We start from the raw sequence: 15829 nt of genomic DNA, 5'->3' as shown, positions 1-15829 counted from the left end.
CTATGACCAACACCAATATCTCACAGCTTTGCTTTGAATCAACCTGTTATTACACAAATAAACTAATTACACAAGGTTTGAGTGTGACATTTTATTCATTAGTTCATGTATCACAACCAAATTCAAAATCACATAATTATTTGTTTAAATGAAAACTTCATTGAAGTTATTGACTTGCTAATCCATTAGAAAATGGTGCCTTTTCCTTCATACAATAACCATGTTTTCAGTTAAAATAGTCATTCGTAGAACCAGATTCTAAATATACAGCATGTCAACAATTTCAATACGTCACGAGTTGCTTGGAAGAAAACTCTCAGCAGAAACAGTGAGAATAACAGATACAGGATGTAGATTCCAGAGAGTCACTGTTCAGCTGCCCTGCCCCCCCCCCCCCCCACCCCCCCCCCCCCCCCCCCCCCCCCCCCCCCCCCCCCCCCCCCCCCCCCCCCCCACTACAAGTAGACCCAGCAAGTATACTCATTTAATTGCCTACCTTTATCTACACTAGGCTACCTCAAAGAAGAATTGTAAGTGCTGAAAGTATAGAAAGTTAGCAACTGGCAAAGACACAGTTTAGCCAAGGCTACAGAATGACACAAGGAGCCCGGCTATTGCTGATCTTTTGCATTTCTGTTCCATCGTTAGCTTTCTGGACTGCATTCATGACCTGCAACCGGGAAATAAGAGCAGGTAAAGTATTCCTCAGCAAAGTCACACAGAAAACCCCAACTCAGTAACACAACTTAGTTTCATGTAGTTCTGTACACATACTTCAAAGACAAGTTGCTACAGCTCATGATGAAAGTATGTCCACACCCTCTCATTCTAACCGCCTTCAAGCACACCATCAATCAACTGGTGTACAATGCAAGCATACTTCAAGGCAAGCAACCAAACATTTTGTAGCAGGGTTTTCTTAATTCTCTGGGCAAGCTATCAGTGTCAGGAGGCAAGGGCCAGGTATAGGCAGTGTTTGGGGGCAATGAGGAACATACTTCTGAGGGAATCGGGAAGACCAACGGGGCAGGAGCTGTTCACAGATAATATTTTTAAAAATCCAAAGAGATATGTATATTAAGGGAATGAGGACAACTAGAGAGATATTAGGGCCTCTCAGAAACCAAAGCAGACCTGTGTATGGAGCCGCAGGAGGTGGGCAAAGTCTTCAATGAGTATTTGTCCTCAGTTTTTACAATGGAGAAAAACAAAAAGGTTGGGGAATTTGGGACACGTAATGGAGAAGTCAAGGAGGGTCCATATGAGGTGGGGATATTTCCAGGGCATGTTCAGGTATATCCAGGGAAGCTAGAGAAAACAATTGCCGGAGTCCTGGCAGATATATACGAATCATTGTTAGACACAAGTGATGTGTCAGATGACTGGAGGGTGGCTAATGTTGTGCCTCTATTTAAGGGCTGCAAGGAAACGCCCAGGAACTATATACCAGAGCCTAACTTTTGTGGTGGGGAAATTAATGAAGAGAATTCTGAGGGAAAAGATAAATGCATTGGATAGTCAGGGGCTGATTAGGGATAGTTAGCATGGTTTTGTACATGACTTGCGAATTTGATTGAGTTTTTTGAAGAGCAAAACAAAAAGAATGAGGGCAAAACCACAGACGTTGTCCACATGGACTTCAGGCCTTTGGTAAAGTTTTGAATTCTCTGGAAGGTTGGATCACATGTCATCCAGGAAGATTCACCCAACTGAATACAGAATTATCTTCATGGCAGGAAGCAGAAGGTGGTAGTGGAAAGGTTTTACAGACAGGAGGCCTGTGACTAGTGGTGTCCCTCAGGAATCAGTGCTGGGCCCATTGCTGTTTGTGGTTTGGAGCAACAATTTGGACGACAACGTACAAGCCATGGTTAGTGAGTTTGCAGGTAACATTAAAGTGGGTGGTATTGGCCATCAATAGTTACATCAGGCTCTTGATCAGCTGGGCAGGTGGGCTGAGAAATGGCTAATGGAGTTTAATGCTGGTAAAGTGCGAGGTGTTGTATTTGGGGAAGTCAAAGGCAGATCTTCACGGTGAACAGCAGGGCCCTGGGATGTGTTTTAGAGAAGTGGTATCTACAAGTACAGGTACATTGTTCCTGAAAGTGGTATCACAGATGGCATGGCCAAGGTGGAAATATTGAGTATAGACGTTTGATGTTATGTTAATGCTGCACAAGATCTGGGCGAGGCCACACTTGGTATAAGTGTGTTCAGTTTTGGTCACTCTTCAGTAGGATGTCAATGTTGGAAAGTGTGCAGGTATGATTTACAAGGATGTTGCCAGGACTGGTGGAGCTGAGGTAGCAGAAGAGATTGAGCAGGTTGGGACATTATTCCTTAGAGCACAGAAGGCTGAGCGGTGATTTTAGAGGTGTATAACATCATGAGGAAAATAGCTAGGGTGAGTGCATGGAGTCGTTTACCCAGGGTACGGATATCAAAAACATGAGGACATATGTTTAAGGTGAGAGGAGCAAGTTTTAATACACACCTGAGGGGCAACTTTTTCACCCAGAGGGTGGTGGGTGGGTATATGAAATCCGCTGCCAGAGAGCGTTGAGACAGATACTATAACATCTCAAAGACACTTGGACATGGATAAGAAAGAGGAATATGGGCCAGACGCAGGCAATTAGATAGACAAGCTGACATAGATATCTTCAGACTGATGCACAAAAATGCTGGAGAATCTCAGCGGGTGCAGCAGCATCTATGGAGCGAAGGAGATAGGCAATCTGAAGAAGGGTTTCAGCTCGAAACGTTGCCTATCTCCTTCGCTCCAGAGATGCTGCTGCACCCGCTGAGTTTCTCCAGCATTTTTGTGTACCTTCTATAAGCCCTATGTTCGCTTGCACCTCTCACCTTTATGTAAAGTTCATATTGTCAATTTTTGCATATCTTGCCGGTTTGCCCTCCATTTCTATTTAAAATTCCTATTATGCTGGATCCTGAATTTATTTCAAGGTTCAGGCTAGCTTTTACATGTTGTGTTTCATCACCCACCCTCCTCCCTAGTTTAGTCATGGCAAGTACATCCTCCACCTCCCTGCCACCTTGGAACCTCACTCCTCATTGCCATATATCGTCATGAATTATTTATTTTCATATCACACCCTTAAATCTATTTGTCCAATCCACTTTAGCTAACTTTCCCTCATTTCGTTGTTGTTCTCCTTACTGAATGTGGTTCTTTCATAAACATATCTTGTTCTCAAAACGAATTCTAAATGTAAACATACTATGATCATCACATACCTGGGAATCTAGCCCTCAGATTATAAACCATTGGCAGTTTCAAAGTAGCCCATTCCCATGTTGGGTTTCATTAGGTCATTAGTGATAGGAGTATAATTAGGCCATTCGGCCCATCAAGTCTACTCCACCATTCAATGATGGCTGATCCATGTCTCCCTCCAAACCCCATTTTCCTGTCATCGCCCCATAACCTCTGACACCCACACTAATCAAGCATCTATTTATATCTGCCTTAAATATATCCACTGACTTGGCCTCCACAGCCTTCTGTGGCAAAGAATTCCACAGATTCACCACCCTCTGACTAAAGAAATTCCTCTTCATCTCCTTCCTAAAGGTATGTCCTTTATTCTCCCACTAGTGGAAACATCTTCTCCACATCCACTCTATCCAAGCCTTTCACTATTCTGTACAATTCAAAGAGGTCCCCTCATTCTTCTAAACTCCAGCGAGTACAGGCCCAGTGCTGTCAAACACTCCACCTAATGCACAGTTTAAAACATTGCTGCAGAAATTTATCCTATATGTACTCTGCCAATTCGTTCTCACTGTTACCATGTCTAATTTGATGAACTCATGTTGCAGGATTGTTCAAATTGTAGTTAATCACTATATTTTAAATTTATAAACACATCCTTCTTGATTTATACCGTTCAAAAGATCTGTATACCAACCCCATCTACGGCTTTTTCAAACCGCCCACATGAATGTCACAGGTGTAATCGAAATAACGGAAGGAAACAGATGGCAAGTAATTTAATCGTAAAGATTCAACCTTATAAAAAACTAAACTGTCCACTTACATCATTTTCATAAGGGAATCCGTTAGTTTCCAGTTTGGAGAAGATTAGCTGCCCATTGACTTCAATCTCAAAGCTGCCTAATTGGCAAAAGCAGAGAGTTTATTAAACAGACACAGGGGATTAAACATGCACAAAGTAAAGATGCTGCAGAATTATCCCTTGGTTAAATGGAGAGTAAAAAGATAAAATGCACACTTTAAATGTTGAAGTCACCTTGAAGGATAATTTACAATGCACAAGGGAAGTTTATTCAAGGATTTACCGAAGACTATGTTAGTGCTGACTGATCTCATCTCCCTCCAATGATCCATAACCCTCCATTCCCTGCATATCCATGTGTCTATCTAAAAGCTTCTTAAACACCACTATCGTATCTGCCTCCATCACCGTTCCAGGCCCTCACCACCCTCTGTGTAGAAAACGTACTCCACACATCTCCATTACCCCCCCCCCCCCCCCCCCCCCCCCACCCCCACTCACCTTATAGGTGAGCCCTCCAGTGTTGGACATTTCCATCCTGGAAAATGACACTGACTGTCTACCCTATCAATGACTCTCATCATTGTATATACTTCTATCAAGTCTCTCCTCAACCTCCAACATTCCAGAGAAAACAATCCAGGTCTGTCCAGTCATCACAAGTCTGCGGCTGAGTATTACTCCACATGGACGACCGAGATGAGGAATAAACTTCTTCACCTAGAGAGTTGTGAATCTGTGGAATTCTCTGCCACCGAAGGCAGTGGAGGCCAATTCACTGGATGTTTTCAAGAGAGTTAGATTTAGCTCTTAGGGCTGACGGAATCAAGGGATATGGGGAAAAACCAGGAACAGGGTTCAGATTTTAGATGATCAGCCATGATCATATTGAATGGCGGTGGTGGCTCGAAGGGCCAAATGGCCTATTCCTGCACCTATTTTTTCCATGTTTCTATGGAGCAGCACATTAGGTTTTATTCCAACCTGTTAAAACAGATGCGACTGAACTGAATGTAAAAAGCTAAATCTGTGGGGAATATCATCAAAATGTGCTTCATTGGGCATCTATTCCACTCCCATTTGTGGCACTCCCTCTGCAGTTCATCGGGGAACCAGAATGGAGGCGGAGTCTTGGTTCTTGGTCCTCCAACATATTCCAAATGGAATTTAAACTGGAGGTGGCGGAGGGTGGACTTAAGCACAAACGGGTTCTTGGAGAAGAAGAGCTACCTTTTGGTTCTTTTAAAAGTGTTCTTGTAAAAGTCAGTGCTTTTAAGTGTTCTTGTACACAATGTGTTTTTAGGGATTAAATGCTGCAAAATGAAGCTTCCTCAGGTGGGCACCAATCACAGCAGATGACGACATTTGTAATATAAATAGAAACCCCAGCTTTGCCATGCATTCAGAATCACCACGGGTTTCACCCCTCTCTCTGTACATAGGACCAGTGGGTCATGGATGCAGATGAAGAAATTCATGATCATTGCAAGCCGTCACCAGAAGACAACCATTCCTTCGATGTATTAACTTTACCTTGCCTCCCAACATTGCCAGAAACAGCCGCATCAGGAAACGTCGTCAAGATTATCTCGGCGAGATCCTGATAGCGGGATTCGTACCCTCAGGCACCACTGCAGTAAACACACAAGGGAGGCAGTTAATACATGCAGCAGTCATAGGAACAGTATCACGAGCAGCAACACAACAAAGTTAAATATCACATTGCATTACCCTGTCTTTGCTGTTTGCCTCACCTTTGCCCGAGATTTAATTCCAGTTTGTGGCTTGTTCCTAGCTATGTTTTGAGAATTTCATGTCAGTCTCATCTCAGAAGTAACTTCTCTCTGATGGAATACGGAGGCTCTGTGAGACACCGATTTGGTGTATTGCGAGCCATTTTGGGCCACATATCGGAGGAAGGATGTGCTGGTTCTGGAGAAGGTCCAGAGGAGGTTTACAAGAACGATCCCAGCAATGACTGGGTTAATATATGATGAGCAATTGATGGCACGGGACCTGTACTTGTTGGAGTTTAGAAGGATGAGGGGGATTACTTCATTGAAACTTACTGAATAATGAAAGGCTTGGATAGAGTGGATGTGGAGAGGATGTTTCCACTAGTGGGAGAGTCTAGGACTAGAAGCCAGAGCCTCCGAATTAAAGGCCATTCTTTTAGAAAGATGAGGAGAAATTTCTTTAGTCAGAGGATGATGAATCTGTGGAATTCTTTGCCACAGAAGGCTATGGTGGTCAAGTCAGTGGATCAAGTCAGTTCTCAATCTCCTCCAACTGTAGACTCTTACAGAAATGCACGAGTTCATAAATCCACTGTTCATAAAGGTTCTTTGGCAACCAACATAATACATTTTAAGGCAGAGATAGATAGATTCTTGATTAGTACGGGTGTCAGAGGTTATGGGGAGAAGGCAGGAAAATGGAGTTTGGAGGGAGAGATAGATCATCCATGATTGAATGGCAGAGTAGACTTGATGGGCCGAATGGCATAAATCTACTCCCATCACATGACCTTATGTTAGGAGGAACCCACCTTCTCTTTGGATCTTCCTTCCTCAGATGTTTGAGGCAATTTGACATTTTGCTAAATACTGAATAAAGTTCTACACGTAGACAGTTTAGCACATACCAACTGCTGACATCACAATCTGATTCAGGAATGCCCAGGAAGGAAGGAAGATGAAGAGTGTGGTACACGTTGCCTGGTCCATCACAGGCACCAACCTCCCAACAATCAAAGCAATCTACTGGAGGCAGTGCCTCAAGGCATAGAGATATTTGCCTTTATGCCTTCTGGAGTTGCCCAATTTATCCACACCAATTATCGTGCCTCATTTACACTAGTCCCACCTGCCCGCATTTGGCCCATATCCCTCTAAACCTATCCTATCCATGTGCTTGTCCAAATAATTTTTTAGACATTTCATTGTCCTATCTGGGACATATGACAATAAAGCACTCTTGATTCTTGATAGTACTTGCCTCAACTATCTCCTCTGACAGTGTATTCCATATATTCTACCACTCTGTGTAAAAAGTTGCCCACCAGGTTTCTATTACATTTTTCACCCCTCACGTTAAACTCACGTCCTCTGGTATTTGATGCCCCTACTCTGGGTAAAATACTCTGTGCACTTACTTGATCTATTCCTATCATAAATCTGTACACCTCTAAAAGATTACCCTTCATCCTCCTGCAATCCAAGGAATGAAGTCCTAGCCTGATCAACCATCTGCTATAGCTCAGGCCCTTGAGGCAGGTAAAGACAAAGACTCACACCACCCTGGCTACAGTATCTTGTTGTTACCATCAGGAGGAAGGTGCATGTGCCTAAACACCGTGACCACCAGCTTCAAGAACAGCTTCTTCCCACCAACAATCAGGCTCTTGAACCACCCTGCACAACTCGATTGAACTACTGTAGTCTATGCACTATTACAGTCAGTCTATGTATTTTAGTTTATGCATGATCATGGCCTTGGTTACTCAGTATAACAAATCATTTATTGTTGCATCAAATGTGTCTGTAAAGCTGCAACATTGAGAATTTCATTACTTTGGTTCACAACCGTTGCATTTGACAAATAAACACTTAGGACAGTTTCTCTTTCCATAGTTGTTACTTATAGAGTCACATAAAGTGATACAGTGTGGAAACAGGCCTTTCTGCCGAACTTGCCCACATTGGCCGACATATCCCAGCAGCACTAGTCCCACCTGCCCGCGTTTAATCCATATCTTTCCGAACGTATACTGTCGATGTACCTGTCTATTTCTTAACAGAAACGCAATACTGCTGAATATTTCTAGGACTATCTGGAGTTGTCTTCAATTCCACGAGGTGCTCCTCATCCACCATCGGCCAGAATTCACTCAAGAGGTCGATGACAGATATAATGTCCAGAACCCAGGTTCTGTTCTCAATCTCCTCCAACTGTAGACTCTTACAGAAATGCACGAGAAAGCCAGTACTTAACTCCACTTCCCATTGGGGAAATCAGAGTTATTTTACAGCACCCATCCAGATAAGCAGCAAATCCAGGAAAAAGATCTGCTCCATTACTGGGGTGAGTGTCGATGTTCTTGATTTCTTCACCAACAAATTACTTGTGGGGAAATGGGTCCATTGCAAAATATATTCTCTATTGGTCACAGAGGTTCTTTGGCAACCAACATAATAAATTGCAGAACAATATTATGACAGATATGCTATAGTTTTGGGAATTGCTTAGATACTCCCCATGAATTCCCAGAGAGACACGGGCAGGTGATAGATTCCCCCCCCCCCCCAGACCTCTACTGTACTGTAAACAACACAGGATTACTGTCTATCCTGACTCTGGAACCAGTCTCCCCTGCTTATACAAATTAATTACATAGTTACAATAGACATTCGGCCCAATGTGATCATGGCTGGCATCCACCATCAGTACCCCATTCCTGCCTTCTCCCAATATTCCTTGATTCCGCTAGTCCCAAGAACTCGATCTAACTCTCTTTTAAAAGCATCCAGTGAATTGGCCTCCACTGCCGCCTGAGGCAGAGAATTCCACAAATTCACAACTCGGTGTGAAAATGTTTGTCCTCATCTTATTTCTAAATAACCTAACCCTTATTCTTAAACTGTGGCCCCTGGTTCTGGACTCCCCCAACACCGGGAACACGTTTCCTGCATCTAATGTGTCCAATCCCTTAATAATTGAATACATTTCTATAAGATCCCCTCTCATTTCCGTAACCATTACTGGAACAAGCAGCAGGAAAGGAAAGTTTAGAAAAAATATAAATATTTAAAACATGTGAGCCATAACCAAAGCTGACCTTTCCACACAATGTACTTTATCAACACTGGCATGCAAAAAAAACCACACGTTTTAAATTCCCAAGATGGGTGAAGTGGAATGAAAGGGAGTATTTCACCTGGCGCCACAAGTGACCGCAGATATTGAAATTTAAGCAAAACAGATGACACAGAGCTGGGTGGCAGCATGAGCTGCGAGGAGGAAGCTACGAGGCTGCAGGGTGACTTGCATAGGTTTGGTGAGTGGGCAGAAGCATGGCGGATGGTGGTTGGACGGCAGTCGAGGTCACGACCCATGACCCGTACTGTTGCCACACAACGCCTTCTGGAGCACACGCGGTGAATGTCAGGTAAGCACACTGTGGCTGCCAGTACCCGGGCCCTTCCTCTGTCCCAGCATCCGGACTCCATGCTGATTGGTTCCACACTCGCGGACCCCGGGCCATCTATCCCCACGGCCGGGGGTGGGGGGTCAGGGGGGGGGGGGGGGGGGGAGAGGAGAGGAGGTTGCGGTGCCAGTGCTGGTGCAGCGCGGTCAGTGACTGGGTGGGTGGAGGGACCAGACTGACCCAAATCTGCTGCAGCTGATGGGGACGTTGTCTGGGGTTTTGAGGGGGGGGGGGGGGTGGGGAGATGATCGGGGTGGTCGGGGGTGGTTGCAGTGGGGGGGGGAGATGGTCGGGTGATGGCAGTGGGGGGGGGGGGGGGGGGGAGATGGTCGGGGTGGGGGGGAGATGGTCGGGGGGGGAGTGGGAGATGGTGGCGGTGGGGGTCGGGGGCCACACAGGGGGAGGGTGGGCAGAGGGCGGCCGTTGTCGAACAGCGCTGACCCGGGGGGTCTGACTCAGCCGCTTACACATTGGTGCTCGGGTTCAGAGCAAAGATACGAGAGCATTTGGTTCAGAGCGCTCAGTCACTCCACAATTATTTACAGCGCAAGAATTGACCGTTTTTTAACAGGTAAGAAAGTACGTGTTTCGTGTGTTGACAGTGTATGCCAGAGGCTGCCATATCCTCCAGAAGGATTGAGCTGCTCCGTGCGTCACGCCATTTGACCCGATGATTTTATTTGCATGCCCCCTATAAAAATGTGGATAGATGTGAGGTTATCCACTTTAGTGGCAAGAACAGAGGAGGTGCAACAAGGCCCGGGTGTGTTTGTACATCAGTCATCAATGAATGAATCCTTTCGGTCTGAACGAAATGTTGTTGCCTGCAGCCATACATGTAATAATAACAACACACAATAAACACAAATTAACATCCACCACAGTGAGTTCAACAATCAATGAAAGTAAGCATGCAGGTACACCAGGCAGTTAAGAAAGGTAATAACATGTTGGCCTTAATTGCAAGAGGATTTGAGTTTAGAGGCAAGGAGGTCCTACTGCAGTTGTACCTGGTGAGACCACACCTGGAGTATTGTGCGCAATATTAGTCTCCTAATTTGAGGACTGACATTATTGCTATTGAGGCAGCGTAGGGTAGGTGCACCAGGTTAATTCCCGAGGTGGCGGGACTGACGTATGATGAAATAATGGGTCGACTTGGGCTTGTATTTGTTGGAATTTAGGATGAGAGGGAATCTTATTGAAACATTTAAAATTCTTGGAGGATTGGACAGGCTAGGTGCAGGAAAAATGTTCCCGATGTTGGGGGAGATCAGAGCCAGGAGTCATAGTTTAAGAATAAGGGTGAGACCATTTAGGACTGAGATGAGGAAACCACCCAGAGTTGTGAATCTGTGGAATTCTCTGCCACAGAAGGCATTGGAGGCCAATTCACGGGCCGTTTTGAAGGGTTCGATTTAGCTTTTAGGGCTAACGGAATCAAGGGATATGGGGGGAAAAGCAGGACCGGGTTTCTGAATTTAGATGATCAACCATGATCATATTGAATGGCGGTGCTGGTTCGAAGGGCCGAATATTTTCTATTACATGTTGGAAACGAAGTGCTGGAGGAACCCAGGGGGTCAGACAGTATCTCTGGGGAACATTGATATGCGAGTTTCGGGGTCGGGACCCTGTCACCCCGCTCCTATTGCCCGCCGACCGTCACCCCATCGACATCCACCGGTCTCCGGACGGGCCCCGACCCCAACCCCGCCGCCGCCTCGGATACCGTTACCCGCACCGCGGCCCTCACGCCCGGCCCCGGTCCCAACACCCCGGCCCTCACTCCCGGTCCCCTCACCCCCGGTCCCCACACCGCGGCCCTCACTCCCGGTCCCGGTCCCAACACCCCGGCCCTCACTCCCGGTCCCGGTCCCCACACCCCGGCCCTCACTCCCGGTCCCGGTCCCCACACCCCGGCCCTCACTCCCGGTCCCGACACCGCGGCCCTCACTCCCCGGCTCCCGGTCCCCACACCGCGGCCCTCACTCCCGGTCCCGGTCCCCACACCGCGGCCCTCACTCCCGGTCCCGGTCCCCACACCGCGGCCCTCACTCCCCGGCTCCCGGTCCCCACACCGCGGTCCCCACTCCCGGTCCGCACACCGCGGCCCTCACTCCCGGTCCCGGTCCCCACACCGCGGCCCGGTCCCGGTCCCCCACACCGCGGCCCTCACTCCCCGGCTCCCGGTCCCCACACCGCGGCACTCCCTCACCGCGGCCCTCACTCCCGGTCCCGGTCCCCACACCGCGGCCCTCACTCCCCGGCTCCCGGTCCCCACACCGCGGCCCTCACTCCGGTCCCGGTCCCACACCCCGGCCCTCACTCCCGGTCCGGTCCCCTCACTCCCGGTCCCCACACCGCGGCCCTCACTCCCCGGTCCCGGTCCCCTCACTCCCGCGTCCCCACACACCCCGGCCCTCACTCCCGGTTCCCGGTCCCCTCACTCCCGGTCCTCACTCCCGGTCCCCACACCGCGGCCCTCACTCCCGGTCCCGGTCCCCACACCGCGGCCCTCACTCCCGGTCCCGGTCCCCACACCGCGGCGGCCCTCACTCCCGGTCCCCACACCGCGGCCCTCACTCCCGGTCCCGGTCCCCTCACTCCCGGTCCCCACACCGCGGCCCTCACTCCCGGTCCCGGTCCGGTCCACACACCGCGGCCCTCACTCCCGGTCTCCGGTCCTCACTCCTCCCGGTCCCGGTCCTCCTCCCGGTCCCGGTCCCCACACCGCGGCCCTCACTCCCGGTCCCGGTCCCCACACCGCGGCCCTCACTCCCGGTCCCGGTCCCCTCACTCCCGGTCCCCACACCGCGGCCCTCACTCCCTCACTCCCGGTCCCCACACCGCGGCCCTCACTCCCGGTCCCCACACCGCGGCCCTCACTCCCCGTCCCGGTCCCCACACCCCGGCCCTCACTCCCGGTCCCCACACCGCGGCCCTCACTCCCCGGCTCCCGGTCCCCACACCGCGGCCCTCACTCCCCGGCTCCCGGTCCCCACCCCCCGGCCCTCACTCCCGGTCCCGGTCCCCACACCGCGGCCCTCACTCCCGGTCCCCACACCGCGGCCCCCACCCCGCGGCCCTCACTCCCGGTCCCGGTCCCCACACCCCGGTCCCCACACCGCGGCCCTCACTCCCGGTCCCCACACCGCGGCCCTCACTCCCTCCCGGTCCCCACACCCCGGTCCCCACACCCCGGCCCTCACTCCCGGTCCCGGTCCCCTCACTCCCGGTCCCCACACCGCGGCCCTCACTCCCCGGGTCCCGGTCCCCACACCCCGGCCCACGCACCAGAACTCGATGTGAATCTTAACGGGCATGTCGACTCCGTGTTTGCCGCCGCCGCCTCTGTGGCCGAATACGCCTCCTTCTCCTCCCGCGTCGCCGGCGCCGCCCCTACAGGCCACGGCGTTGCACCACGTGATGTTGCAGCAACACGCTCGAGGCGGCGCCGGGCTGTCGGTGCGCGCGCTCGAGGGGCGGGTGACGGACAGAAAGCCCGAGCTCAGGGCCGAGGACGGGTCGGGGGACGGGGCGGGTTCAATGGCAGGGGTGGAGCCGCGGGTGGAGGAAGGGGTGCCGGTCCGTGACCGGGAGTCGCGGTGGAGGCCGCGGGCAACGGGTATCGAGCTGCGGGAACCTACTTTGCGGGCCCGGGCCGGTGGCGGGGCATCCAACAGGCTGTAACTCAGCGCTGGGCTGTCCGACATTTCCTTCATCGGCGCCTCCAGGCCGCCAAAGTCCAGCACCGAGCTCTCCCTACGTTGGGTAGACCGAGCATCCACGGACAGCGCCTCCAGGGCACCGAAGGCCGAACTATCCCTGTCCTGCAGCGAGGGCCGCGTCCAGCGCTTGCCGCCGGGGGGCGGGGACTTGCCGTTGGGGGGCGGGGACTTGCCGTTGGGGGGCGGGGCATTGCTGCCGTGGCGCGAGGACCTGCCGTTGGGGGGCGGGGCATTACTGCCCTGGCGCGAGGACCTGCCGTTGGGGGGCGGGGCATTGCTGCCCTGGCGCGAGGACCTGCCGTTGGGGCGCGGGGACTTGCTGCCGTGACGCGGGGACTTGCTGCCGTGACGCGGGGACTTGCCGCCTTGACGCGGGGACTTGTCGCCGGTGAGCGGGAACTCAGTGTCCGGGGGTGGAGCCTCGGCGACCGGGGGCGGAGCCGCGGCGACCGGGGGCGGGACCTTGTCGCGTGGAGGCGGAGCCGCGGCGGCCGGGGGCGGAACCTTGTCGCTGGGAGGCGGAGCCGCGGCGACCGGGGGCGGAGCCGCGGCGACCGGGGGCGGAACCTTGTCGCTGGGAGGCGGAGCCGCGGCGTCAAGGATCGGCGCCTGAGGCTCTGTGGGCGGGGTGATGTTATCAGGGGGTGGGGCCTGTATCGAGGACCGCGAGTGGGGCTTGGCGCGCCAGAAACGAATGATCCGACCCTCGGGCTGAGCAGTGGGGAGCAGCCCGGGGAGGGCGAGCGACTTTGGGGTCTCCCAGCCATCGAAACTCGGGACGGAGCTTTCCGTGTCCTGTAACGACATGGCCGGGTTAACCGGGGGCGAGGCCTCAGTACCCGGGGGCGAGGCCCCAGTTCCCGGGGGCGAGGCCTCAGTTCCCGGGGGCGAGGCCCCAGTTCCCGGGGGCGAGGCCCCAGTTCCCCGAGGCTTCCCCCGTACTGGAACCAGGGGCGGCGTCTTCCATACCCGGTACCGGGGTCAAGGCCTTCCCTGGGGCGGTGTCCATGCCCGGCAACCACGGCGTGGCCTCGGCAACCAGGGGGCGTGGTAACCAGGGGCGGGGCTTCTGGAAACGGGCGGCGCCTGTATCCAGGGGCGTGGTCTCTGTAACCAGGGGCGGGGCCTGTGTAAGCAGGCGCTGGGGCTCTGTAACCAGGGGCGTGGTCTCTGTATCCAGGGGCGGGGGCTGTGTAAGCAGGCGCTGGGGCTCTGTAACCAGGGGCGGCGCCTGTATCCAGGGGCGTGGTCTCTGTATCCAGGGGCGGGTCTGGTTTCCAGGGGCGTGGTGTATCCATGGGGCGTCTGTATCCAGGGGCGGGGCCTGTGTAAAGCAGGCGCTGGGGCTGACAGCTGGTAGCCAGGGGCAGAAAGGGTCGCCTGTATCCAGGGGCGTGGAAATGCTGGGAAATACCATGGCCGAAGAGAGAGGGGGCTAGTTTTCTAGTAGCATCCAAGAAATTGTAACATGTCGGGAAGTGGTGTTAGGTAAATTGAAGGCCGATAAATCCCCAGTGGATAGGGCTGCATCCTGTACTTAAGCAGGCGATGCATTTGTGCCTCTGTAACCAGTCCTGGGGCGTGGGAACCGTCTCTGCACTCCCTCTATGGCAATAATGTCCTTCCTCAGATTTGGAGACCAAAACTGTACGCAATACTCCAGGTGTGGTCTCACCAAGACCCTATGCAACTGCAGTAGAACCTCCCTGCTTCTATACTCAAATCCTTTTGCAATGAAAGCTAACATACCATTCGCTTCCTTTACTGCCTGCTGCACCTGCATGCCTACCTTCAATGACTGGTGTACCATGACACCCAGGTCTCGCTGCATCTCCCCCTTTCCCAATCGGCCACCATTTAGATAATAGTCTGCTTTCCCGTTTTTGCCACCAAAATGGATAACCTCACATTTATCCACATTATACTGCATCTGCCAAACATTTGCCCACTCACCCAGCCTATCCAAGTCACCTTGCAGTCTCCTAGCATCCTCCTCACAGCTAACAATGCTCCCCAGCTTAGTGTCATACGCAAACTTGGAGATATTGCCTTCAATTCCCTCATCCAGATCATTAATATATATTGTAAATAGCTGGGGTCCCAGTACTGAGCCTTGCGGTACCCCACTAGTCACTGCCTGCCATTGTGAAAAGGACCCGTTTACTCCTACTCTTTGCTTCCTGTTTGCCAGACAGTTCTCTATCCACATCAATACTGAACCCCCAATGCCTTGTGCTTTAAGTTTGTATACTAATCTCTTATGTGGGACCTTGTCGAAAGCCTTCTGGAAGTCCAGATACACCACATCCACTGGTTCTCCCCTATCCACGCTACTAGTTACATCCTCGAAATATTCTATAAGATTCGTCAGACATGATTTACCTTTCGTAAATCCATGCTGACTTTGTCCAATGATTTCACCACTTTCCAAATGTGCTGCTATCCCATCTTTAATAACTGACTCTAGCAGTTTCCCCACTACTGATGTTAGACTAACTGGTCTGTAATTCCCCATTTTCTCTCTCCCTCCCTTCTTAAAAAGTGGGGTTACGTTTGCTACCCGCCAATCTTCAGGAACTACTCCAGAATCTAAAGAGTTTTGAAAGATTACTAATGCATCCACTATTTCTGGAGCTACTTCCTTAAGTACTCCGGGATGCAGCCTATCTGGCCCTGGGGATTTATCGGCCTTTAATCCATTCAATTTACCCAACACCACTTCCTGGCTAACCTGGATTTCACTCAATTCCTCCAACTCCTTTGACCCGCGGTCCCCTGCTATTTCCGGCAAATTATTTATGTCTTCCTTAGTGAAGGGGGATCTTATAGAAACTTGCAAAATTCTTAAGGGG

At 51.4% G+C, this 15829-nt stretch overlaps 1 protein-coding gene across 2 annotated transcripts; it reads right to left on the bottom strand.

The window, feature by feature from the left end:
* Positions 1 to 441: 441 nt before the first annotated feature.
* selenow2a (selenoprotein W, 2a) lies at positions 442 to 13422 on the bottom strand. 2 transcript variants are annotated; one of them, XM_055656768.1, is made up of 4 exons: positions 12897 to 13422; positions 5574 to 5671; positions 4062 to 4138; positions 442 to 670 (listed from the first exon to the last, which is right to left on the bottom strand). In XM_055656768.1, exons 1-4 carry the CDS (start codon positions 12923 to 12925, stop codon positions 587 to 589), a joined length of 288 nt encoding a protein of 95 aa, XP_055512743.1. In that variant the 5' UTR covers positions 12926 to 13422; the 3' UTR covers positions 442 to 586. The 2 variants fall into 2 exon arrangements, with proteins under 2 accessions (XP_055512743.1, XP_055512744.1); XM_055656769.1 differs by lacking the exon at positions 12897 to 13422 and adding an exon at positions 12544 to 12879.
* Positions 13423 to 15829: the final 2407 nt, after the last annotated feature.

Source organism: Leucoraja erinacea, chromosome 27 (genome assembly GCF_028641065.1).
Source record: "Leucoraja erinacea ecotype New England chromosome 27, Leri_hhj_1, whole genome shotgun sequence".
Lineage (NCBI taxonomy): Eukaryota > Metazoa > Chordata > Chondrichthyes > Rajiformes > Rajidae > Leucoraja > Leucoraja erinaceus.
This window is presented reverse-complemented; position numbering and strand designations above follow the sequence as displayed.